Source organism: Mesoplodon bidens (assembly GCF_964165515.1).
Source record: "Mesoplodon bidens genome assembly, chromosome: 20".
In the NCBI taxonomy this organism is placed as follows: Eukaryota; Metazoa; Chordata; class Mammalia; order Artiodactyla; family Ziphiidae; genus Mesoplodon; species Mesoplodon bidens.
The window spans coordinates 31,233,577-31,260,743 of record NC_138181.1 but is presented as its reverse complement, the minus strand read 5'-3'; the positions used below and the strand labels follow the sequence as shown (position 1 = coordinate 31,260,743).

Sequence of the window (27,167 nt, the reverse complement as noted above, 5' to 3'; positions counted from 1 at the left end):
CCGTAATTAAACAAGCCAGAGGGGAGCAGGGAGATGTGCTGGAGACGCAATGGTACAGGAGCGACACCGCAAGTTGCCTTTTAAAGTTTTATTCACCTGAAGCAAGAGAGAGCTGAGAGTACGGAGGCACACACGCTGTCCCACCAGCATTTCAGAGCCCCTAGGCCTGAGGGCACTAGAGGGCACAACCCCAGCGCAACGTCAGCTCACCTCCAACCCACCCCGTCCAGCACCTGCAGACACAGCAGTGCAGCCTCCCGGAAAACATCCGCGTTTCCGCTTAGAAGGACAGAAACCCCTAATCACCAAACATGAAGACTAAAACCGAAACGCACAATAGACTATCAAGCCACGCTGGACGCCGCGGGCCCTTGTCACCTGCTGGGAACGAGCACCCGTGCCGTCTGGCTCCTGGGCCGCCCCTCAATGGGTGGGCGAGGACGCGGACGCAGGGATGAGCTTGGGCTTGGCCTGCTGGGGCAGCACCACGTCGGGGATCTGCTCCCCGTGCTTGTATACGCTGACCGTCACATCGATCTTCTCGCCCCCGTACTTGTTCTTGACGTGGATGCTGTACTTGCCCGAGTCCTCGGAGGTCACACCCTTGATGGTCATGTTGACATACTTGGCCTGCTCCACCTTGACCAAGAAGTGGTCGCTCAGCTCGATGTCCCTGTCGTTCTTGAACCACACCACGTCCGGGTCCGGGTTCCCGAACACCGTGCAGGTCAGGTTCAAGGTCTTAGGGGGAGGGTGGGCAGAGAGGGGATAGTTAGAGAAAGAAAAGCCTGGCGGCCTCCGAGCAGCCTAGGCCCTCCACCCACTCGGCTACTGATCTGCCCTTCAGGACATTTATTTAGTCAACACGCTCTTTACGTATGTAGGCACCACACTGGACACCAGGGATCCAAAAAGAGCAGGAAGTTCACAGCTTCCTGGGGCAGCTGGAGAGAAAACTCAAAGGTAATCTTTTCTATTTATTCCCAGATCTAATTCATGCGTAAGTTGATTAAAAATTTGAAGGTAATCAAGCTCTGGGTTTTCCAGTAGATATTTTTAGCCTGGTTCTAAATTTCCTTTATATTCAGACTCATGGGTTCCCTTTACCAGTTGTTCTGGCAAATCCAGAGACTGCGTTGTCTTATGATAAACTGCATTGTGGACACTTAGCAAAGCATGCTTTCGGTCCAGGATAAAGTAAAACTAGTGCTAATCCTCAATCCATGACCTGCAGGTACAGCTCGCCAGGTTTTCCTCAGCTTCTAAAGAAAAGGGCTCTACATTTTCGTGTTTTGGCCTAATAAAAATTCTCTCAAGTAGCTATGTCCCCGTGACACTGAGATGGAATCACTCAAGCACCCAGAGAAGTACCAATTAGGTATCAGTAATTCCAGTGACAGGTGACCGATTATAACTCCAATAAATGGTTTCCCTTATACACCCCAAAATGACCTTGACAACTGGAGCGGAGATTGCTCTTTTTATTTCACACTTGACAAGGCGGCTCCCACCTTCACACGAGGCAGGTGGGTCGTGTGGGCGAGGGTGTGGGTGGGGCCCACCTGCCCCTTCATTCACGCCCTCGACCGGCCCCCCGGGCCCGTGGCGTCAGAGCCAGGTGGACACCGGGGCTGGAAACACCGGGCGGGAGACCATGTAATGTGTCTCCCCGTGGTGGGAAAGGTGCTCTGTGTGCATTCGGAGGGTTAGACTATTCCCTTCTTTGGGGACACAAGTTTCCCAGAGGCAGCCTGGGCCCAGCAGGACCCAGGACGCCCCCCTCCACACCGGCTGCTGGCACTGGGCCTGCCGTGGGGACCCCCCGCTTCAGCCGCCCTCCCTGGGCACCCCGTTGCCTGCCCTCACCTTTCCCTCCATTATGGTCACCACGTCGGGTAAGCCGCCGAGCACCTTGCCGCGATCTGTAAGAGCAAAGCCACTCTGCTGAGAAAACTGTCCACGGGGACTATCCTGGGGGTCGGGCCCCGGGCTGAGCACCGAGGGGCACAGCAGAAGCTGGGAGGGGAGCGCTGGCCCAGGAGAGGACACAGGGCAAGGCACACCGAAGCGGGGACCCGTGCTAAGGTGCAGGGTGGGAGCAGGGGGTAAGTGACTCCGAGCACGGGGGTCGTGAAACGGTCGAGAGGAAACGCGGCCGTGAGCCGGGCGTGAGGAGGAAGGTCTCACCAGGGGCTCAGCACAGGGCAGACCCCGTCCTTCTGTAATTTAGTCAGGAACGGGGGGCCCGGCCTCTGGAGAGGGGATTTTGCAGGGGGATGTATTGCAGGTATATTATCATTTTCTGTCTACTGTGATGCTCTGACATCGTAAGTCCCGCCTGGCTGGGCAGAGACACCCCCCTACCAGCCAAGGGCCCAGCCAGGAGCCCGCCTGTGACCTATGCCGACAGCCCGGCCAGGCCCGGCCTCCTCCGCCTGCCCCGCCCCCAAGGAGGTGACCCTCCTCTGCCCGAAACACCCGGGCCGGGTGCCTGGCGGCTCGGGGCAGCCCTGTCACCCAAAGCCCAGCAAAATCACTAAAAGCAGCCAATCGTACGTGTTCCCCCCGCCCCACCTGCCTTTCCCCTGGAAACCCCAGTAAAGGCCGTGCCTTCAGTCCTCCTCCGTCCTGTCCTCTGTCCTCTGACCCCCTGGCCATCCCCCCACGTGCCCGGCGTGGCCCTGCCTCTAGGACCCGAGAGCCCAACAAACCGTCCTTCCTGGGCCTGTCCTGAGCCTCCTCTGGCGGCCGCTCCTGACTGACCAGCTCGTGAAAGGACACAAAACAGGTGGTGGAAGGTGAAGGCAGAAAGGAGGCCGGGGGGTGGGGGCGGGGAGCTGGAAGGCGGGCTGTGGGGAAGCTGGGGATGAGCAGGTGAAAGCAGCAGGGGCTGTGGACAGTCCTGAGGGTTTCCAAGCGGGCGGCAGGGTTTGCTGTCTATTATTTAACGCACGAAATGAACACTCGTAAGTGCAGACCTTCTGCCCCACCCCAAATAATATTTTGTGCTCGTTATAATCTAACATGTACTTACTTTTCTCTGCAAAAGCAGCTGCCCTGAAAATTAAAGGGGGGGCAGAGAATAAAAGAGTCATGAGCAAATGCTATCAAACAAGAGCATCACACATTTCAGAGGTTTGCTAGAGATGAAAGCCAGATGAAGAAGGAAACGTGTTTGCTTCTCCTAGAAGAACACATTCGGGTCACAGGGTCTGAGGACCCGTATGTATGTACTTTTCCTGCCGTTTCCCACTGCCCTGTCTTCCAGCTGATAAAACTCACAGAAAAGTTTCTTTTTTCACCAGATTACATTGGAGATTTTTAGATATTTTTGAAAATGTTGGTATTTGATTTACCTAAATCGTCCATTCATCCATTCAACAAATATTTATTGAAAAACCTAGTATGGGACAAAGACTGTTCCCGGTGTCGGATGCTCTAAACTTTAGACACATGTTTAGAAACCCCCAGTTATTCTTTAAAAAGTTGCTCCAAACACTGGGACATTGTTCAGCTAAAAAGAAATGAGAATTTTCTGTACCTTCGTCTCAATTTTGCTGTGAACCTAAAACTGCCCTAGAAATATAAAGTCTTAAAAAAGAACCTAAATATATAACATTAAAAAATTGCTCTGTGTGATGTGTTGCTATAATTATACCTATTTCAGAAATTCAGCATTTAAATTCATTTAAATTAACCCAGGGTTATTATAACTCTAAAATTAACTGATAGATGCATTTACAGTTTAGAAGAATGCCTTCTTCTAGATACTGAATGGCTTAAATTGTTTGTTTGTTTGTTTTTATTGCGGTACCCGGGCCTCTCACTGTCGTGGCCTCTCCCGTTGCGGAGCACAGGCTCCGGACGCGCAGGCTCTGTGGCCATGGCTCACGGGCCCAGCCGCTCCGCGGCATGTGGGATCCTCCCGGACCGGGGCACGAACCCGTGTCCCCTGCATCAGCAGGCAGACTCTCAACCACTGCGCCACCAGGGAAGCCCTAAATTGTTATTTTTAATCCCAGCTCCTAGGAACATCACATTCCTTGGGTCAGCTAGGCGTCCCTAGATGTTCCCACACTCAGCCAAAATGACACCACGTCATCTGGACCCCAGACGGAAACATAATAGCCAAGCATGCAAATCTTACTTGAGCTGCTGGAATTCGGCAAATGCTTCATCAAAAGCTGCAAGGAAATATTTTGTACATTAGTAACCGTTTGAATGTGTTGGGCTTTTGTTCATTCCCTTAGCTGCTCTGCTCGTGAGTTTGCTTAATGAAAACTGATTGGTTTGCTTAATGAAATAGCCAAATGAATAAAGTATCTTCTCTGAATGAAAATGGTAAAATCAGATTGCTTCCCTCTCAGCATCCTTGATCACTAAGGTAATCCCTAAGTACAAAATTATTAGGTGCTAAAGAATAATGATCTTACCTTGACCGGACAGGTCAAGTGACCGTTGATGGTTATTTTTGCCGTCAAAAATCTCGAAGGTGTATTTCCCTTTATCCTTCTCGGTGGGCTCACAGATCTTCAGCCAGGCCATCTCCTCACTCCCGCCAACCCTCATGTGCTCACTTGATGCAATCTTAGCATCCCTTTGAAAAAGTCACAGGGACATACTCAATTTAGAATCTCATATTACATGTAAGATACCGGTGGGGCCATATTACACATCTTTCAGGGGGAGCCTCCTCTAACTTGCTGGAGCTGATGTCATCATAGACTTTTCTGGATGTTATACATTTACTAACTACATCAGCAGCTCAGCTCTGAAAACCTTCTGAAATTAAATCTGATACTTAGTTTTTAAAGATACCTTATGGTTTAACATATGCTTATTGGTAATAGGTAATAGACTATCAAATACTCTAGACAGTATGGCATTTTTCTGCTCAAAAAGTTAAAAATAGAGTCACCATGTGATCCAGTGGATGCACACCCAAAAGAATTGACGGCAGGGGCTCGAACAAATATTCGTACACTCATGTTCATAACAGCATGACTCACAGTAGCCAAAGGGTAGAAACAACCCAAGTGTCCATCGACAGATGATGGATAAACCAACTGTGGTCCATCCATATAATTGAATATTATTCAGCCTTAAAAAGGGAGGAAATTCTGACACCTGCTACAACATGGATGGGCCTGGAGGACACTATGCTGAGTGAAAGAATCCAGTCACAAAAGGAGAATGACCGCGGCATCGGCTCAGCCAGGACGAGGGGTAAATGCTGCACTAGAGGAGGAGAAGTCCACCAAACGCCAAACCACACGCAACCCGCTGGGCGCCCTTCTCAGGGCCCTGACCCCACCTGGGCTCTAGCGCAGGAGCCCACGGCCCCCTGAGCCAGCATGTGCACAGCCTGGCGCGTGACCCTGAGCTCAGCTCCAGAAAGGAGCCACTCGCCTTCCATCCTAAGCCCTGACCTGAGTTCTGACCCCGCCTCTGTCACAGCCCCAACGCCTTGCTGGACTGGGCACAAATGCTGTTCCCAGACACCATGTGAAGCCACCCGCCAGCAGAGGGCCAGCAGCAGACACACACACCCCCACCTGGCTCCCCCTCCCAGCTCAGAGCCCCCAGCCTGGCTCCACCCCTGGGGTGAATTCCAGAACCCTCCCTAATCAGCAGTCCCATCCTCACCCTACACCCGCTAAGGCTGGCTTCTGCTGAATTAGCCAACTTATAAGAAGGCAAACAAGTCCTGGTAGCAAAGCAGAGCTGCTGGCTGCATTGAATTTGTTATCACTGTTACCCCCTAGGCAGTGACTTTGGCTCGAAGGACTATTTGTTTGTTATTGTTTTGGGACTTAAATGGGCCAAGTCGGATAAAACCTCTTCCTTGGTTTTATTATTGGATCACAAAACATGACCAAATCCCTTCACTCCCAACTAAATTTAAAACATCTTACGTTAAGGTAAGAAAGAGGAGGATGGAAGAAAGCCTAGGTGTGTCTGCTCGTTTGTGAGAAAGAAACCCAGGAGATGGGTCCCTGCAGGGTGTGGGGAGGGGCTGGAGGAGAGGGTGGGGAGGGGTGGTGGGCGCACCTGCACGGCAGCCCCACATCTCCCCTCCCCCAGGGAGCTCCAGGTTTCACTGAGATTTCAGGGGCTTCTGCATGTGAAATTTCCCAGATTGAATTAAAATCCAAAGTGTTTTCTGCTATAAAGAGGCCACGTGGCGTCTTCAGTGGCTGTGATGCTTCTAAGTCTTCAGTGGTCCATACTTAGCAATTTGAGGTCTAGCTCTTTCTCAATGACAGAGTAATTTCACCTTTGAGCAAGAGAACAAAATCCTTTTGCGAAGGGACATGTCTGCTGAGTTCCCCTTTGTAAGCTTCTAACTCGTTTGAAATAGGTTTCAGCCCTTCTTCTAAGTGGCCCTCGAGGTCTTACTCAGCATTTCGTCAAAGAACAATCGGCCTTGCTGACGCCCACATTTCCCCAAATCCTCATCATTCTCTATTGATTTCTCGCCACCCACTGGCACAGAATGTTCAGGTCCACAGCTCGAGTCTCCCTCGGGCGTCCCTGACTCTGTTAGGTGGGCCATTTAGCATCCAGCAGCACATTGTATTTCTTTCTTTTTTAAAAAATAAATGTATTTATTTATTTATTTATTTATTTATTTTTGGCTGCATTGGGTCCTCGTTGCTGCGCGCGGGCTTTCTCTAGTTGCGGTGAGCGGGGGCTATTCTTCGTTGCGGTGCACAGGCTTCTCTTTTTTTTTGTTTTGTTTTTTGTTTTTGTTTTTGTTTTTGTTTTTTTTGCGGTACGCGGGCTTCTCACTGCTGCGGCCTCTCCCGCTGCGGAGCACAGGCTCCGGATGCGCAGGCTCAGCGGCCACAGCTCACGGGCCCAGCCGCTCCGCGGCACGTGGGACCCTCCCAGACCGGGGCACGAACCCGCGTCCCCTGCATCGGCAGGCGGACTCACAACCACTGCGCCACCAGGGAAGCCCCAGGCTTCTCTTTGAGGTGGCTTCTCTTGTTATGGAGCACGGGTTCTAGGCATGTGGGCTTCAGTAGTTGTGGCACGTGAGCTTCAGTAGTTGTGGCACACGAGCTCAGTAGTTGTGGCTCGCGGGCTCTAGAGTGCAGGCTCAGCAGTTGTGGTGCATGGGCTTAGTTGCTCCACGGCATGTGGGATCTTCCCGGACCAGGGCTCGAACCCGCCTCCCCTGCATTGGCAGGTGGATTCTTAACCGCTGCACCACCAGGGAAGTCCCGCAGATTGTATTTCAACAAATGTTTTATATTATTCTCTATTTTTCCAAGTATTGTCTAACAAGAACTTACTTAATAGTCAAATAACCAAGGTTATATTTCAGTGATAGAATATAACTAGAAAAAGATATCCCAAGACATTTGTCCATTCAGCACTTCGGTTTACTCACGAATAGATTCACCTCAATAATGCCTTTACAAGTAAAGTAGTCGTAAGCATGAAGTTTGCCTTTTGAAATGTTAATTAGGGAAAAATAACATCTAAAGGCACGACGTGGACACTCTGAGGTCCCAGTCCGCGGAGGAGACAATTTTGGTACATGGACATCACTGAAAACTTGGCCTGCAGGTGTTGCCCGTGTCCTCAGGTTAAAGACAGACACCACGGTCCCCGCTCCATCTGCCCCCTTTGACGGGGTGCTTTAGAGATGACCCTGGGGGGATGGTCAGAAGGGCAGACCCCAGGGGGCTGGGGGCAGGCACTCGTCCACACGCTGTGACCATAATGAGAGTCTCCAGTGTTTTAGTAGCGAACATGCCCACCTGGGCAGGTAACCAGCAGCAGACATGAAACACAAAGAAAACCTGCTGTTTGTATAGGGTTTCATCCCTCTCGCTTTCTTCTTTTACGTACAATTAAGTTTGTTTCGGTCCTTTCCTTTTTAATCAATCTAGTGACAAACCAACAGACTGGAAATCTGGAGCATCTTTTCCCAGTATTATTTTTCCATTAAGTCTGCTGGATTCCAGACAAAATGTGTGTCACCAGTAAAACCACCTTTGTCCAAACCAAGACACCGAAGAACTTTGTCTCCAGTACCTTCAGGCACTTCTTTATCTTTCTCCTTCTCTACACCGCCCCCCCCCCCCGCCCCCACCCAGTTTCTGTGATGGTCCCGCCCCGAGCCCAGGGCTGTCATCATTTCTCAAAACTACAAAGTCTTGAGCGGACTTGGCTATGAGCGCGTGTCCCAGCCGTGAGCCCTGGGCACCGCCCCATGGATGGCATGGCCACAGTCCACTTACTTGTGGTACCAGTTCACTTTCATTTCTTCGCTGAAATATTTCATGCAACACTGAAGTCTTATTTCTTCTGAGGTGCACAGTATCTTCAGTGGAGAAGCAGAGACTCCTGCAGAAAATAAAACCTACTCAGATCTGAGGAAAGCAGTCTGAGCTGTGTGAGAATGGACAAGCCCTGTGGCCAGGTTCCATCCAGCTGTAAATGCACCCGCACGCATATATTCTAACATCCGTCAGCCACAAATCCTTACAATTTGCCCAGGCCATGTTCATTCATTAAATAAGCTTTTGCCACACCAAAATTATCTGAAAATCTCTTTGACGATAGCACCAAGGAACTCAAATGGCCCCAAGAAAATATTCCCTAAGGGCACTTCTCACATCCCTGACCACTGCCATCTAGTCATTACCACAGGAATCAACTTATAAATTAGACCACCCACAAGCTTCCCATATAGATGGGATTCCAAACTGACGGGGTCTGCCTTGTCTGCAAGATTGCACCCACCTTCTTGCATCCCCCCCTCCTTCTTCCTGGCATTTGCTAAAATAACCTTTCCCCTGAAGGGAATGGAGCCTCCAGGCACTCAATCCCCTATAGAACTTTCTGGAAAATCCATGTAAATGATGTAAGGATGGGAATCCCCTCATGGAGCTCCGTGGCTGGAGCCCGTCTAGCTGAATGCCCCACCTCCGTGGCCTCTGGCGTCCTCTTTCTCTCCACTCCTGCCCAAAGAGAAAGGCAGAAAATGATTTTTCCAAACCCCTTCCCCCGCTTTGCTTCTCCCTATGTCAGGGAGGGCAGTGGGCCGACCAGATGCAGAGGGTAACAAGCTGCACATCCTTGAGCACAAAAATACGGAAATGTTGCGGTCTTAAAGAGGCTGAATAGCTTAAAGTCAAGGGTCCTTTTTCAGACTACACTCGCAGTCGATAAATGATCATGAGCCCACAAGGTTTTCCAATCAAGCGGGGAGGAGGGAAAGGTACCATCCATGAAACGGACAGACAGAAGGAGAGCCGTTCTCAGCTCAGATGCAAGGATGGTGCCTGTCACGTTCCCTAAATACTGAGAATCAAGCCCCGCACACAGAATTAAACTCTAGCCCACAGAACCAGATGGGTTTCATTTCAGCTAGAAAATCAACAGATAAGTAACTTCGCCCACCACAGGGAGGAAAGGATGGCAGGATGCATGTGCCAAGTCATCGGATCACAAGAGCCTGATTTCCAAGAATGACGCTGACCAGGGCCACATGACCTAGGAAGTTGTATCCCTATTTTCTGATTTTATATCCGCTGCATCCTTACTGAGCCTTGATTTTGAAGGTTTAAGGGGCATTTATATCTTATTAGACAAAATTTAACCAGAGAGGTATTTAATTACACAGTCGCCACACCAAAAGTAAGTTCTGCCATAGGTGTTTCTGTTTCACAATTGATTCTTAAAGTTATTTGATTAGACATTTCAGAGTTCTATCAATGTTAAACATCAAGGTATATAGTTTAAGCTTGGCCCCCTTTAGGTAAAATACGCCTTAGACATTTTTGTAAAACTGAAGGACCACCAACGTTCAAGAGGTGGGTGGGTAACGTCTTAGAATACACGTCTCGCTTTTGCAAGGAGCCCGCGAGGGGGGTTGGCGCGCGCTAAACGGGAGAAGCACTGGTTTGAGAAAAGCATGGGTCGCAAGTACACATTGGGACCCTGCCATTAATGGAGGGGAAAAGCGGGGAGACGCCAGCAGATTCCATCCTGTAAGCTGGTAGGAAGCCTGAAGGCTTGATGGGATTCCAGTGTGATAGGAGGCAAGGACATGCTTCAGGACCCCGGAGGAAGATGGCGGAAGAGTAAGACGCGGAGATCACCTTCCTCCCCACAGATACATCAGAAATTCATCTACACGTGGAACAACTCCTACAGAACACCTACTGAACGCTGACAGAAGACCTCAGACCCCCCAAAAGGCAAGAAGCTCCCCACATACCTGGGTAGGGCAAAAGAAAAAAAGAATAAACAGAGACAATAGGATAGGGACGGGACCTGCACCAGTGGGAGGGAGCCGTGAAGGGGGGAAGGTTTCTACACACTACAAGCCCCTTCGCGGGCGGAGACTGCAGGTGGCGGAGGGGGAAAGCTTCGGAGTAGCGGAGGAGAGCACAGCAACAGGGGTGCGGAGGGCAAAGCGGAGAGATTCTGGCACAGAGGACCGGTGCCCTCAGGCACACACCAGCCCGAGAGGCTTGTCTGCTCGGCCGCCGTGGCGGGCGGGGCTGGGAGCTGAGGCTCGGGTATCGGCTTTCAGTCGGAGCGCAGGGAGAGGACTGGGGTTGGCGGCAGGAAGAGAGCCTGAAGGGGTTAGTGCACCACGGCTAGCCCGGAGGGAGTCCGGGGAAAGGGTCTGGAGCTGCTGAAGAGGCAAGAGACTTTTTTCCCTTTTGTTTCCTGGTGCGCGAGGAGAGGGCATTAAGAGGGCTGCTTGGGGAAGCGCCGGTGACAGGCACGAGCCGCGGGTAAGGCACGGACCTCGGAGACGGGCGTGGGCCGCCGCCGCCGCCGCCGCCCGCCCGCCGCGGCCCGCCGCCGCCGCCGCCGCCGCGGGGCCTGTGTGCGAGCGCGGGTCACTGTCCGCCCCGCCTTCCGGGGGGCCTGTGCACCCCGCCACTGCTGGGGTCCCCGAGACCCGGGGACGGCTTTCCCGGGAAAGCGCACGGAGCGCCACGGGCTGCTGCAACGTCACGCCGGCCTCTGCCGCCGCAGGCCCGCCCCACACTGCGCGCCCCTCCCTCCCCTCTGCCTGAGTGAGCCAGAGCCCCCGAATCAGCGGCTCCTTTAAACCCGTCCTGTCTGAGCGAAGAACGGACGCCCTCCGGCGACCTACGCGCAGAGGCGGGGCCAGGTCCAAGGCTGAGACCCGGGAGCTGTGAGAGCAGAGGCAGGGAAATCTCTCTGTGCAGCCTCGGAGGCAGCGGATTAAAGCTCCACGGTCCATTTGATGTGCCCTGCGTCTGTGGAGTGCATGAATGGACAGCGAATCATCCCAAATTGAGGAAGTGGACTTTGAGGACAAGATTTAAGACTTTCCCCCCTTTTCCTCTTTTTACAACGAATTATTCCAAATTAAGGAGGTGGACTTAGAGAGCAAGATTTCAGACTTCTCGCCCTTTTCCTCTTTTTACAACGAATTATCCCAAATTGAGGAGGTGGACTTGGAGAGCAAGATTTTTGATTTTTCCCCCTGCTCTCTTTTTGTGAATGTGTATGTGTAATCTTCTGTGTAAGATTCTCTCTGTATAGCTTTGCTTCCACCATATGTCTCAGGGTTCTATCGGTCCGTTTTTTTTTTTTTTTTTTCAATAATTACTTTCTAATTTTAATAACGCTACTATATTTCATACTTTATTCTATTTTACTTTACCTGCTCTTTCTTTTTTTCCTACTCTCCCTTCCTCCCTCCCTCCCTCCGCTCCTCCTTTCCTTCTTTCTTTTTCTTTCCTCCCTCCCACCCTTCTTCTTTCCACTTTCTTTTTCTTTCCTTCCTCCCTCCCTCCTGTCTTTCTTCCTTTCCTTTCTCCCTCCCTCCCTCCTTTCTTTCCTTCTTTCTTTCCATCCTTCCTCCCTCCCTCCCTCCCTCCTTTCTTTCTTCCTTCCTTCCTTCCTTCCTTTCTTCCCTTCTTCCTTTCTTTCCCTCTCTCTTTCTTTCTTCTACTAATTCTTTCTTTCTACTTTTTCTCCCTGTTACTCTGAGCCGGGTGGATGAAAGGCTCTTGGTGCTGCAGCCAGGAGCCAGTGCTGTGCCTCTGAAGTGGGAGAGCCAACTTCAGGACACGGGTCCACAACAGACCTCCCAGCTCCACATAATATCAAGCAGCGAAAATCTCCCAGAGATCTCCATCCCAACACCAGCACCCAGCTTCAGTCAACGACCAGCAAGCTACAGTGCAGGTCACCCTATGCCAAGCAACTAGCAAGGCAGGAACACAACCCCACCCATTAGCAGAGAGGCTACCTAAAAACATAATAAGGCCATAGGCACCCCAAAACACACCACCAGACGTGGACCTGTCCACCAGAAAGACAAGATCGAGCCTCAACCACCAGAGCACAGGAATTAGTCCCCCCCACCAGGAAGCCTACACAACCTACTGAAACAACCTTAGCCACTGGGGTCAGACACCAAAAACAACGGGAACTACGAATCTGCAGCCGGCAAAAAGGAGACCCCAAACACAGTAACATAAGCAAAATGAGAAGGCAGAAAAACACACAGCAGGTGAAGGAGCAAGATAAACACCTACCAGACCTAACAAATGAAGAGGTAATAGGCAGTCTACCTGAAAAAGAATTCAGAATAATGATAGTAAAGCTGATCCAAGATTCTATTTCCATGATCCATAATCTTGGAAATAGAATAGACAACATGCAAGAAACAGTTAACAAGGACCTAGAAGAACTAAAGATGAATCAAGCATCGATTAAAAACACAATAAATGAAATGAAAAATACTCTAGATGGGATCAATAGCAGAATAACTGAGGCAGAAGAACGGATAAGTGAGGTGGAAGATAAAATAGTGGAAATAACTGATGCAGAGCAAAATAAAGAAAAAAGAATGAAAAGAACAGAGGAGAGTCTCAGAGATCTCTGGGACAACATTAAACGCACCAACATTCGAATTATAGGGGTTCCAGAAGAAGAAGAGAAAAAGAAAGGGACTGAGAAAATATTTGAAGAGATTATAGTTGAAAACTTCCCTAATTTGGGAAAGGAAATAGTTAATCAAGTCCAGGAGGCACAGAGAGTCCCATACAGAATAAATCCAAGGAGAAATACACCAAGACACATATTAATCAAACTGTCAAAAATTAAACACAAAGAAATCATATTAAAAGCAGCAAGGCAAAAACAACAAATAACACACAAGGGAATCCCCATAAGGTTAACAGCTGATCTCTCAGCAGAAACCCTACAAGCCAGAAGGGAGTGGCAGGACATAATTAAAGTGATGAAGGAGAGAAACCTGCAACCTAGATTACTCTACCCAGCAAGGATCTCATTCAGATTTGATGGAGAAATTAAAACCTTTACAGACAAGCAAAAGCTGAGAGAGTTCAGCACCACCAAACCAGCTTTACAACAAATGCTAAAGGAACTTCTCTAGGCAAGAAACACAACAGAAGGAATATACCTACAATAACGAACCCAAAGCAATTAAGGAAATGGGAATAGGAACATACATATCAATAATTACCTTAAATGTAAATGGACTAAATGCTCCCACCAAAAGACACAGAGTGGCTGAATGGATACAAAAACAAGACCCATATATATGCTGTCTACAAGAGACCCACTTCAGACCTAGAGACACATACAGATTGAAAGTAAAGGGATGGAAAAAGATATTCCATGCAAATGGAAATCAAAAGAAAGCTGGAGTAGCAATTCTTATATCAGACAAAATAGACTTTAAAATAAAGACTATTAGAAGAGACAAGGAAGGACACTACATAACGATAAAGGGATCGATCCAAGAAGAAGATATAACAATTGTAAATATTTATGCACCCAACATAGGAGCACCTCAATACATAAGGCAAATACTAACAGCCATAAAAGGGGAAATCGACAGTAACACACTCATAGTAGGGGACTTTAACACCCCACTTTCACCAATGGACAGATCATCCAAAATGAAAATAAATAAGGAAACACAAGCTTTAAATGATACATTAAACGAGATGGACTTAGTTGATATTTATAGGACATTCCATCCAAAAACAACAGAATACACATTTTTCTCAAGTGCTCATGGAACATTCTCCAGGATAGATCATATCTTGGGTCACAAATCAAGCCTCGGTAATTTTAAGAAAATTGAAATTGTATCAAGTATCTTCTCCGACCACAATGCTATGAGACTAGACATCAATTACAGGAAAAGATGTGTAAAAAATACAAACACATGGAGGCTAAACAATACACTACTCAATAACGAAGTGATCACTGAAGAAATCAAAGAGGAAATTAAAAAATACCTAGAAACAAATGACAATGGAGACACGACGACCCAAAACCTATGGGACGCAGCAAAAGCAGTTCTAAGGGGGAAGTTTATAGCAATACAATCCCACCTTAAGAAACAGGAAGCATTTCGAGTAAACAACCTGACCCTGCACCTAAAGCAATTAGAGAAAGAAGAACAAAAATACCCCAAAGCTAGCAGAAGGAAAGAAATCATAAAGATCAGATCAGAAATAAATGAAAAAGAAATGAAGGAAACGATAGCAAAGATCAACCAAACTAAAAGCTGGTTCTTTGAGAAGATAAACAAAATTGACAAACCATTAGCCAGACTCATCAAGAAAAAAAGGGAGAAGACTCAAATCAATAGAATTAGAAATGAAAAAGGAGAAGTAACAACTGACACTGCAGAAATACAAAAGATTATGAGAGATTACTATAAGCAACTCTATTCCAATAAAATGGACAACCTGGAAGAAATGGACACATTCTTAGAAATGCACAACCTGCCAAGACTGACTCAGGAAGAAATAGAAAATATGAATAGACCAATCACAAGCACTGAAATTGAAACTGTGATTAAAAATCTTCCATCAAACAAAAGCCCAGGACCAGATGGCTTCACAGGTGAATTCTATCAAACATTTAGAGAAGAGCTAACACCTATCCTTCTCAAACTCTTCCAAAATATAGCAGAGGGAGGAACACTCCCAAACTCATTCTACGAGGCCGACATCACCTTGATACCAAAACCAGGCAAGGATGTCACAAAGAAAGAAAACTACAGGCCAATATCACTGATGAACATAGATGCAAAAATCCTCAACAAAATACTAGCAAACAGAATCCAACAGCACATTAAAAGGATCATACACCATGATCAAGTGGGGTTTATCCCAGGAATGCAAGGATTCTTCAATATACGCAAATCAATCAATGTAATACACCATATTAACAAGTTGAAGGAGAAAAACCATATGATCATCTCAATAGATGCAGAGAAAGCTTTCGACAAAATTCAACACCCATTTATGATAAAAACCCTGCAGAAAGTAGGTATAGAGGGATCTTTCCTCAACATAATAAAGGCCATATATGACAAACCCACAGCCAACATTGTCCTCAATGGTGAAAAACTGAAACCATTTCCACTAAGATCAGGAACAAGACAAGGCTGCCCACTCTCACCACTCTTATTCAACATAGTTTTGGAAGTTTTAGCCACAGCAATCAGAGAAGAAAAGGAAATAAAAGGAATCCAAATTGGAAAAGAAGAAGTAAAGCTGTCACTGTTTGCAGATGACATGATACTATACATAGAGAATCCTAAAGATGCTACCGAAAAACTACTAGAGCTAATCAATGAATTTGGTAAAGTAGCAGGATATAAAATTAATGTACAGAAATCTCTGGCATTCCTATACACTAATGATGAAAAATCTGAAAATGAAATCAAGAAAACACTCCCATTTACCATCGCAACAAAAAGAATAAAATATCTAGGAATAAACCTACCTAAGGAGACAAAAGACCTGTATGCAGAAAACTATAAGACACTGATGAAAGAAATTAAAGATGATACAAATAGATGGAGAGATATACCATGCTCCTGGATTGGAAGAATCAATATTGTGAAAATGACTCTACTACCGAAAGCAATCTACAGATTCAATGCAATCCCTATCAAACTACCAATGGCATTTTTCACAGAACTAGAACAAAAAATTTCAAAATTTGTTTGGAAAAACAAAAGGCCCCGAATAGCTAAAGCAATCTTGAGAACGAAAAACGGAGCTGGAGGAATCAGGCTCCCTGACTTCAGACTATACTACAAAGCTACAGTAATTAAGACAGTCTGGTACTGGCATAAAAACAGAAAGATAGATCAGTGGATCAGGATAGAAAGCCCAGAGATAAACCCACGCACATATGGCCAACTTATCTTTGATAAAGGAGGCAGGAATGTACAGTGGAGAAAGGACAGCCTCTTCAATAAGTGGTGCTGGGAAAACTGGACAGGGACATGTAAAAGTTTGAGATTAGATCATTCCCTAGCACCATACACAAAAATAAGCTCAAAATGGATTAAAGACTTAAATGTAAGGCCAGAAACTATCAAACTCTTAGAGGAAAACATAGGTAGAACACTCTATGACATAAATCACAGCAAGATCCTTTTGGACCCACCTCCTAGAGAAATGGAAATAAAAACAAAGATAAACAAATGGGACCTAATGAAACTTCAAAGCTTTTGCACAGCAAAGGAAACCATAAAGAAGACCAAAAGACAACCCTCAGAATGGGAGAAAATATTTGCAAATGAAGCAACTGACAAAGGATTAATCTCCAAAATTTATAAACAGCTCATGCAGCTCAATAGCAAAAAAACAGACAACCCAATCCAAAAATGGGCAGAAGACTTAAATAGGCATTTCTCCAAAGAAGATATACAGACTGCCAACAAACACATGAAAGAATGCTCAACATCATTAATCATTAGAGAAATGCAAATCAAAACTACAATGAGATATCATCTCACACCAGTCAGAATGGCCATCATCAAGGAATCTAGAAACAATAAATGCTGGAGAGGGTGTGGAGAAAAGGGAACACTCTTGCACTGCTGGTGGGAATGTGAATTGGTACAGCCACTATGGAGAACGGTATGGAGGTTCCTTAAAAAACTACAAATAGAACTACCATATGACCCAGCAATCCCACTACTGGGCATATACCCTGAGAAAACCATAATTCAAAAAGAGACATGTACCAAAATGTTCATTGCAGCTCTATTCACAATAGCCCGGAGCTGGAAACAACCTAAGTGTCCATCATCAGATGAATGGATAAAGAAGATGTGGCACATATATACAATGGAATATTACTCAGCCATAAAAAGAAACGAAACTGAGCTATTTGTAATGAGGTGGATAGACCTAGAGTCTGTCATACAGAGTGAAGTTAGTCAGAAAGAGAAAGACAAATACCGTATGCTAACACATATATACGGAATTTAAAAAAAAAATGTCATGAAGAACCTAGGGGCAAAACGGGAATGAAGACGCAGACCTACTTGAGAATGGACTTGAGGATATGGGGAGGGGGAAGGGTGGGCTGTGACAAGGCGAAAGAGAGGCATGGACGTGTATACACTACCAAACGTAAGGTAGATAGATAGTGGGAAGCAGCCGCAGAGCACAGGGAGATCAGCTCGGTGCTTTGTGACCGCCTGGAGGGGTGGGATGGGGAGGGTGGGAGGGAGGGAGATGCATGAGGGAAGGGATGTGGGAACAGATGTATATGTATGACTGATTCACTTTGTTATAAAGCAGAAACTAATTAAAAAAATAAATAAATAAACTTAAAAAAAAAATGGATAACCAGTGGACCTACTCTGTAGCACAGGGAACTCTGCTCAATGTTATGTGGCAGCCTGGATGGGAGGGGACTTTGGGGGAGAATGGATACGTGTACATGTACGGCCGAGTCGCTTTGCTGTGCACCTGAAACTATCACAACATTGTTAATTGGCTGTACTCCAATATAAAATAGAAAGTTAAAAAAAAAAAAAAAAAGAATACACGTCTCACGACGAGGGGGGAGTGCCGAAGGGCCGTAGAAGGAAGGCTGGACTCCCCATCTAGGGACACGAGAACACTCTGCTAGTAGTTAACTGCGTGACCCAGGACAAATCACACAACTTCTCAGTGACCAGAGTCCTCATCTAGATAATGTGGGTCTCTTCCAAGGTTCTGCAAAAATACAAAGAGCCCCTCAGCACGTCTTGTCAGATACAGTTAATGGAGATGCCGAAGACCTAACCAAGGAGTTTGAGTCTCCAATTGTGTTTTCTGCATCTCAAAAGTCGGCATGGAAATGAAGAGAAACGTCAAAGGCATGTACACACATACACAGAAGCATGTGCACGTTCACACATACACACAAAGCATCATCCACGCAGAGAACTGTAACTTTGGCCTCGATTTTTATCACGGGTTTGTTCGCAGCCGGAGAATTATAGAACTTTACATCTGGATGAGAACTTGGACGTCGCCTTGTCCAAATTCCTTATTATAAGGATGAGGAGGTTGAGGAACCCTAACTCTCTCTACAACAGCAGGTTTGCTTTGCAGCCAAGCACAGCCTTTAACCTTCGGGACACGAAGAACAAACAGCTGTGTTCTGTGGGCTGCTAGCTGACCCGGCAGGAAAGCCTCCTGCAGGAAAGCCTCCTACACTCTGCCATCCACAAGCCGCTGCAGGATCCTCTCTGTGGGATCAGGGTCGGGAAGATGGGAGCCCGGGAGGCTCCCATATTTATCCAAAGCCTCTAGTTGGCTCTGAAATTCGAACAAAATTTGGGGGGGCCCTCAAGAAGAGCCACTGATTTCTTCCCAACATGCAAACCCCAGAGGCTGTTCGGTCTTAGAAGCTCTGGGAACACTATCTCCCCACACTCCCCCCACCAAGCTGTGAAGGGAAGTTTGGTTGAAAAGCCAAGAAAACAAATATGGAAACGTTTCTGTGCTCCAGGAAACAGGAAAACACTGTTTTGACGGCTCTCTACTTGAAAATTCAGAAGAAGCACTCCTTACATCAACCCAGTATTACGCCTGATGCTGCTCCATGGAACTATAGAATTTGACCCAAAACGCCTCTCCCGGGTGGAGCTGGGCCCTCGTTCAACAGGTAGAGGCCACCAGGCAGCCAACACGCATGGCGAGACCGCGACTCGCGTCACAGCATCCATGTGACTGTCAGCAGAGCACAGACGACGCGTCCCCATCTTCACTCAGCTGTACCAGGAGTTGCACGCTCAGCGCTGTCTGCTATCGGTTAGACCAACTCGGGGCTGCATTAGGTCTAAAAAGCCACTGATTGCAGGTGACAAGAGCCCACCTGGAACCCGAGCAGGAATCATGGCGTTTTCAAGGATTAAGAATATTCCTGGGGGGCGGGGGGCAGGTGGAGGAGAAGTGAGGGTGTGTGTACGTGTGAGCGTGTCTAAGTATGTGCCTGGGCGTCAGCCCCCCCAAGGGCTCTCAGAAGACACAGAAGAGGCAAAGGCACAGCTTCTCTGAGGTCAGAGGTCAGAGGACGGAGGATGGAGGTGACCGAGGTCCCTGATGGATGCAGCAAGGGGACGTGGGAACCACAGATGTCACACCCGGACCGACACCCAGGCGGCCACGACACCTCAGGGCTGCGGGGAAAGCCCACTGCAGCCTGAGCGGGACGGCCGGGAAGACGGGGCAGCTCTGGGATAACGGGCCGCGCGCGCGGGCTGCGGAGAAGCCCCAGCTTGCTACGAACACATCCCCCTCGTAGATCAAGTAACGCTTGCTCTGTTCCTTCCCGGCTGCAACAGCACTGAACATGCAGCGTCCGGTAGACCCAGGGCCCGGCTCCTCGGGAGGACAGAGGCTGAAACTGGTGATGCCGCGTGTCCCGTGCCTTCTCTCTGCCCACCACACTAACTCTCAGTAAGACGCACGTGGTCCTTCCAGGCTCGGGCGTCTGGGACCCAAGATCACGAGAATACGATAGGAAACTACGTTCTGTGTTTCTCTGTCCCCTTCACTGGTACCTTCACTTTTCAAGACACCACGATCAATCGCATCACCAATGTTACGGGTCACATGATGCTTTAATGCAAGGTCATCCCATGGAGCATTAAGCGTGAAGCCACCTTTCAAGTGGCTTAACGTACCTTCGCAAAGTGGCACGTACACCATGGAGTGGCATTCGGCCCGTTAATAATCATCAGCAGTAAAACTCATTCAAAATGTGGTCATCTATGTGACAAGCAAAAGCAAAAAGGAACAGTCTACCTCACGGGGATGTTTTGAGAGAGTGATGAAAAAATCAACGTCACAAGTTTTCCAGAAGGATGACCAAAACCCTTACAGGGCAGCAGTTGAGCGCAGACCTGGGAGAGATGTGAGCTTCTGGTCCTGACTCTGGCTGCCAGAGCCCCATGGTTAAGCCACCTAACCGCTCCGGGCCTTAGGTGCCTGATCTGATGATATCAATTAGGTCACCTCTAGAAAGCCCACAGCTGTAAAAGTTTATAATCAGCAGAAAGCCCTCTACAAATATAAGCTATTATTATCAAATTAATAACCAATATCTTTGTTCTCACAGTTTCCATGGAAGGGTAAATAGAGAGGAAGAATTTATTTGCAAAGCTAAAAAGTAGTTTAGTATGTATTAAACCAGACACAAAACTAGAGGCTTCAAAATTCATTATTGCTATTTAGCATTTGTAAGGCAGACGCTGAGAGCAATTATGGACAAAGCATCATCGGAGTTGACCTAAGGCGAATTACAAGAAGTGGCTAATTAGGGAGTCCAAACTGAGTTTGTTTTGTCTCTCTTTTTTTTTTAAGAAAAACATATTCTGCATATAATGCCGAAAACCCCCTTAAAAAGCATCACCGAGGCGGTCAGATAACTGTTCTGCCGTTGAATCTGGGGCCTGTTCACAGGAGATGCACTGTGGTTCCATTAGCTGTGGAAAATGCCCTTCTCAGGAAATAGCAATTTTAGCACCAAAATGACTTGAAAGTTAGAAGGCATTTACTTACCACAGACTCTACTGATGGCCAAAATCATATCCTCGTACACTGAAAGGAAGAAGGAAACGCACCATTACGATGTCTAATTTGATCAGCAGCATTTTCATGTTTAATTAAATTGATACAGGAAATCAGGACGTTCATTTGAAAAATGAAACATTAAAATGGCAATAGTTATCCATCAAAGGCTCACGTGTGGCGATAAATCCTTCTCATCTATTCACTTTTTAAACAAGGAACAAGAACATTGTGCTCGACATAAATCCGACCGTACATTTAATTGAAACTCTTCACCACTGTTTCGATCACTTTAGTACATTTGTCACAGGATAGAACTTGGCTCCTGAAGGCGAACTGAGATGGCATTTCATTGAAGCCCAGAGTAATATCATACCTTGTTCTAAAACACTCAAACAGCTTTGAATGCAACTCAAGTACAAAACTATTTTCTTTTCCTGTGTCCCCGCTGAAGAAACAATATGTACTAAGGATACAGACGCTGTGCCTTCATCACACGGTTCATCCTGCTGGCGGAATGGATTTCCTTTTAGTAGAAGGAAGAAGGTTTTACCCTACCTTTGCCAGCGATCTCAAGGACAGACACATCTTGACCTCTCTCGTCTTTCAAGGTTGCCTTATATTCACCGTGGTCCTTCTTTGACAACTGCAAATAAAACACATCCCATATGTACGTAAAACTGACGCCATGATACAAAATGTAATACAGGCTAATACATTCTCTTTGCAAACCATGGAAATTCAGAAGGCAAACTGGGAGATAATGCAGAATTCACAGGTTGTTTGAGAGAACTTTCTTATCTTGCTTCTATCTGTTTTCTTTAACACAATGTACCTTTGGTAGGAGCAGCTCGCAGACCCCCTTCTCCAGATCAGGCAACTTTTCCGGCTCATACAGAGCATCATCCTTTAGCCATTTGAAGACGGTTTCCTTCTTGGTGTTTGCAACCTACAAGACAGGAATCTTACATTGAGTATGTGAATCGCCATGGCTCATGAGAAAAAAGTCTACTCTGATTTGAAATCACAGACCTAAAAAAAATCAGTTTTTATTACAGACAGTCTCAGACAGAAGCACACGGGAAAGCTGTCGGTTCTAATAATAGCAAATACATTTCTAAATTTCAGCTTCTAAAATAATTAAGCCCTGACAGTTCCATTCAGAAGAACAAATGATTCCTCTTCGTGCTAACCCATGAAATTAGACGGTGCAAGGTTTTTTGGTTCATGTGAGATGTCAATAATAAAGACAAGATGTAAGCAGTGTATTTTAAATTTATAAATAATATAAAATATCATTATTGGTCTATAAAACTGTTGAGTGACTGCTTTTTTGGCAACATGACATTGCCGACACACAGACGCAGGGGAAAGAAACTTTAACACAAAACGAGCCCACTGGGCACGAGGACTTTCCTGCTACTAAAATTCCTCAAAATTCAATCTCTGCCCTAAGCTTGAACTCACAACTCAGCTTTGCAGAATTCCAAAGATGAGTAATCATCTCAAGTCACATGCTCTGACCTACACGTCCCACAAAGAAGAATTCTGGCTCGGTAGGATCGGAATGTACTGATCACATTGAATTGTGTGACACGGACCATTCTGCATTCACATCCCATACAGACACAACAACAGAGACGTCAGCGACAAAAAATAAATTACAGGGCTTCCCTGGTGGCGCAGTGGTTGAGAGTCTGCCTGCCAATGCAGGGGACGCGGGTTCGTGCCCCGGTCCGGGAGGATCCCACATGCCGCGGAGCAGCTGGGCCCGTGAGCCATGGCCGCTGAGCCGTGCGTCCGGAGCCTGTGCTCCACAACGGGAGAGGCCACAGCAGTGAGAGGCCCGCATAACAAAAATAAAAATAAAAATAACTTACAAACATTGAGAGCACGTGATTAGTTCCGAGAGTGTAGCAATGCAACATATTTTAGACTTCCCATAGCAGCTATGTCAGTTGCTGTCGTTGGTGACAGCCCTGGGGGACAATCCCCAGACAGCAGGGCTCTGGAATGTTCTACTCGCACTTGCAACGGGGCACAGCAGCATGCCCGATATGGAGAATAATGCCATAAATGTTTCAGAGTAAGTGCAGGGCTGTCTCCCGCTGGCCTGGGAGTTAGGCTCTTCCTTCTGAAGCCAGGACCACGTGGTGACAGTCAGCGGTAGGATGGAGCGAAGCTAAACAATCCCAGCAGACGATGTCCTTTGTCCTAACACCTCAAAATCTCCCTTGTGTCCGTTTCCACGCCAAGCCAGTCCCTGACTCTCCCCCTCCTTAATTCAGCACTGTGGCCTCTTACTCTCATTTTCCAAGATATTTACACTGTCGGTCCTTGGGTGCTAAATTAAAACCTTTCCAATGACCTTCAGCCTCTGTTCTCTAAAACCTATATCCTCAGTTACTTTATTTGTCCTGTAGCTCGGGGTGGAGGGGGGAGGGGGGTGTCTTCTGTCCCCAAATAACTCATTTGTTGCTTCTCTGAACTCTCTGCAATGTCTCTACCGCTTTTGCTTTTTCTTTTCTTCCCTCCTTCCTTCCTTCCTTCCCTCCTCCCTCCCCCCCCTTCTTTCTTTTTGGCTGCGTTGGGTCTTCGTTGCTGTGCGCAGGCTTTCTCTAGTTGCAGCGAGCAGGGGCTACTCTTCGTTGCGGTGCACGGGCTTCTCATTGTGGTGGCTTCTCTTGTTGCGGAGTACGGGCTCTAGGCACGCGGGCTCAGTAGTTGTGGTTCACGGGCTCAGTAGTTGTGGTGTATGGGCTCAGTAGTTGTGGCACGCGGGCTTCAGTAGTTGTGGCACACAGGCTTAGTTGCTCCGCGGCATGTAGGATCTTCCTGGACCAGGGCTCAAACCTGTGTCCCCTGCGTTGGCAGGCAGATTCCTAATCGCTGCGCCACCAGGGAAGTCCTCTACCACTTTTTCCATATGCACACCTCACATGCACATAAGTATCTAGGAAAAGGTCACAACAGGAGATCACTCTTGAGACACAGGGCCCTGCCCGACTCTCACTATCTGAGTGCGCCCTCCCCAAAGCTTTACTGGATGTGTGTGAGAAATCTCTCTCCCAGATTTCCTTCCGTTCACGACTGAGGTTTCTCTTGCCTTAAACTTTTCTTTTAAAAGATGGTTTTCTGTAAAGTTATAATATGAATACGTCCTCACACTGATTTTTCTCCATGTGTTTTGTTATGTAAGTAAATAGAACAATAACCACCTGCCAAAATATTATTAGGCAAAAACCTATGTGGAAGAAGGTTCACGGAATCACAGGAGTGATGGGACACGAGTATGCAGGCTACGTGGGTTAAACTGCAAAAGACTCACCTCTCAAGCAACAGTTATTCAGTTTCTCCAATATCTGTGTTTAAAGACTTATGACTCACTTTGATCAGGGAACTTAAAATATTATCACATATTCACAGGAGGGCCTACACCACTAGGAGGATGTCAGAGCACTTGGGGAGCAGAATTCCTATTTGTCCCACCGCCACTGTGAGCATGTACTCAGGACACCCTTGTCAGAAAAAAGAGCCAACTGACTACAACATAGCCACTGCCTTCACTGACATTTACCACCGTGTATGTTTAAGGTGTACCATGTACACAACTTGAGACGTACATATTGCAAAATGGTTCCCACAATGAAGTTAGTCAACACATCCTTCACCTTACACGGTTACCACTGTGTGTATGTGTGAGCAGTGAGAACACGCAAGGTCACTCTCTCAGCAACTTTCAAGTATATAATACAGTGTTATTAGCTACAGTCACCATGCTGGGCATTAGACCCCAGAACTTACTCATTTCATAACTGGCAGTTTGTACCCTTTGACCAACATCTCCCCCACCCCTTAGCAACCACCACTTGTCTCTTTGTTTCTATGAGGTTTGGCTTTTTTTTTAGATTCCACATATAAGTGAAATCATGTCGCGTCTGTCTTTCTCTGTCTGACTTACTTCACTGAGCTTATTTCCCTCAAGATCCATCCATATTGTTACAAATGGCAGAATTCCATCTTTTTTATGACTGAATAATATTCGTGTGTGTGTGTGTGTGTCACATCTTCTTTAGCCATTCATTCATCAGCGGACCCTTGGTTGTGTCCACGTCTTGGCCATTGTGAGCAGTGCTGCCACGAACACGTGGTGCAGGTGTCTCTCCACAACAGTGACATCACTCCCTTGAGATGGACTCCCAGAGGTGGGATAGGTGGATCGTGTGGGAGCTCTATCTTTTTTTTTTTTTTTTTTGCGGTACGTGGGCCTCCCACTGTTGTGGCCTCTCCCGTTGTGGAGCACAGGCTCCGGACGCACAGGCTCAGTAGCCATGGCTTACGGGCCCAGCCACTCCGCGGCATGTGGGATCCTCCCGGACCGGGGCACGAACCCATGTCCCCTGCATCGGCAGGCGGACTCTCAACCAGTGCACCACAAGGGAAGCCCCGGATTTCCTTCCTTTTTAAGGCTGAATGACAGTCCATGAATTTACCACATCTGTTTATCCATCCATCGATGGGCACTTGGGCCACCTCCACGCTGGGTTATTGTGAATCGCGCGGCCACCATCATGGTGCACACGTATCTATCTGAGGCTGGATCGTATAGTAATTGCACCCATTACTTCTGAGCAGCTGCCATACTGCTCTCCACAGCGGCCGACTCATAATTCACCCTCTAATCCTCCGGCTCCTAGTTTCCCACGCGGCTGTTCACAGTTGAGCCTGTGGGAGCGGTTTCCACCCTCGTCGACCTGTATCCTTCTCAGTCATCCCCCCGCACTCAGCTCAGGCTTCACCACTTTGTTGACTTTTCTGCTTGTTTTTCTCTCTTGTCTGTGATTAGCTTGGGAACAGAAATGATGCACGATCGAGCTTTCCCCACAGCCTCTTCTTCTACAGAGACAGCCATAGAGCAGGGGCTCATTAACTTAAAGTCTGTTCCCCAAAATACAGGTTTTTATAGTTAGTAGTAACTCAGGCTTACTTTATTACCGAATTGCTCAAACAAAAACTTAAGAGCATCTTATTCCCCAAATATACCTTTTATTTCCTAAAGAAATCATATGAGCAGCATAGAAATTACCAGATAAATTTCACCATAGCATTCTTCCCCAGAAGTTCACTTACTGAAATCTTAAATAAATATTTTATAAACGACCTACCTGAATCTTCGTTTGGTTGCCCCTGTAATCTGTTGACAAAGACCACAGACGAGACTGAAAGTCTGAGTACCCCCCGCCCCTAATCCAACCCCCCACGCTTCACCACCAGTGTGATCTGAGCGTAGCTGCTTCCTGACTGTCTCCACCGTCACGAGAATGGGAGTCTCGCTCTCTTCTGGCTAGAACCGATTCCTCACCTTACAGACCAGCCGGACTTCACAGTCTTCTGTAACATCCCAGTGCAGATACTCAGCGAAATGAGGGCCTGGCGGGGAAAAGGGAAAAAAGTTTAAATAAAGGAAAAACATGTCTACATATACACACACACACATACAAATGCATTTTGGGCATAAGAAAGTAGCTGTTCAGTCTGAAACCAAGACAATTTAATACAACTAATTTCCAGGGCTCCAAAGTCAGTGTGTGCAGTGCTCATACTGAAATCTCTATTTCTAGCTGCCTGATCTCTCCTTCTCAGTGATGTCTAACAGCTATTGCTCTTTAAAAGGAAGAAGAATGAAATATTATATGTTTTTCTCAAGACATGTGTCTAACAACATCCAACAGCATAGCATAGAAAAACTTTAAAATAGGAGAACTAATTGAGGTAAGATGAAGAAAAAGCAGTTTGACCTAGCAATTATGTCAACACATGATATTTATATGGCATTTGAAATCAAAGATTAATTTATATATCTTTCAAAAATATCATTCTTACTTAATATAAATGCAGAAGTCATGTGCTAATAATACATTCAACACAAAAATACAAAGCAGTTTTAGAAAGTATTTATTGATTTCTTCCATATAAATACATCCTACAAAGTTGTAGAATCATATTGTAGGAAAAAAAATCATACTGTAGAAATGAGTAAAATAAATATTTTTGACTACTAAAAATAAAAATTACTTAAAACAATAAAATTAATGTCTTCACTTTATATTTTAAAAGCTGTATTCTAACTTCTTTTCAAAAACTATAGAAATCCCATATAAAAACAATTTTTCAAATAAACCCTTGGGTTGTAGTTCAGTTTCTGAAATTTATCCATTTCCCTTTGTATCTAGTTAATATGCATTTTTATTGTTTACTTATTTATTTTTAATATCCATTTTAAAACGATATATTTAA

The 27,167-nt window shown here is 46.6% G+C and overlaps 1 protein-coding gene across 2 annotated transcripts in view; it reads right to left on the bottom strand.

Moving 5' to 3' along the window:
• Window positions 1–211: 211 nt before the first annotated feature.
• MYOM2 (myomesin 2) overlaps window positions 212–27,167 on the bottom strand; it is a gene marked incomplete at its 5' end in the record, with an annotated part of 80,782 nt that continues 53,826 nt past the window's right edge. For both annotated transcript variants that reach the window (XM_081221025.1, XM_081221026.1), the window contains 10 exons: window positions 212–741; window positions 1,867–1,922; window positions 3,035–3,057; window positions 4,148–4,184; window positions 4,434–4,597; window positions 8,256–8,361; window positions 20,862–20,900; window positions 21,429–21,516; window positions 21,706–21,819; window positions 26,233–26,300. In XM_081221025.1, coding sequence (XP_081077151.1) covers window positions 424–741; window positions 1,867–1,922; window positions 3,035–3,057; window positions 4,148–4,184; window positions 4,434–4,597; window positions 8,256–8,361; window positions 20,862–20,900; window positions 21,429–21,516; window positions 21,706–21,819; window positions 26,233–26,300 — 1,013 coding nt within the window. In that variant the 3' untranslated portion in view covers window positions 212–423. The remainder of the gene's footprint in view (window positions 742–1,866; window positions 1,923–3,034; window positions 3,058–4,147; window positions 4,185–4,433; window positions 4,598–8,255; window positions 8,362–20,861; window positions 20,901–21,428; window positions 21,517–21,705; window positions 21,820–26,232; window positions 26,301–27,167) is intronic.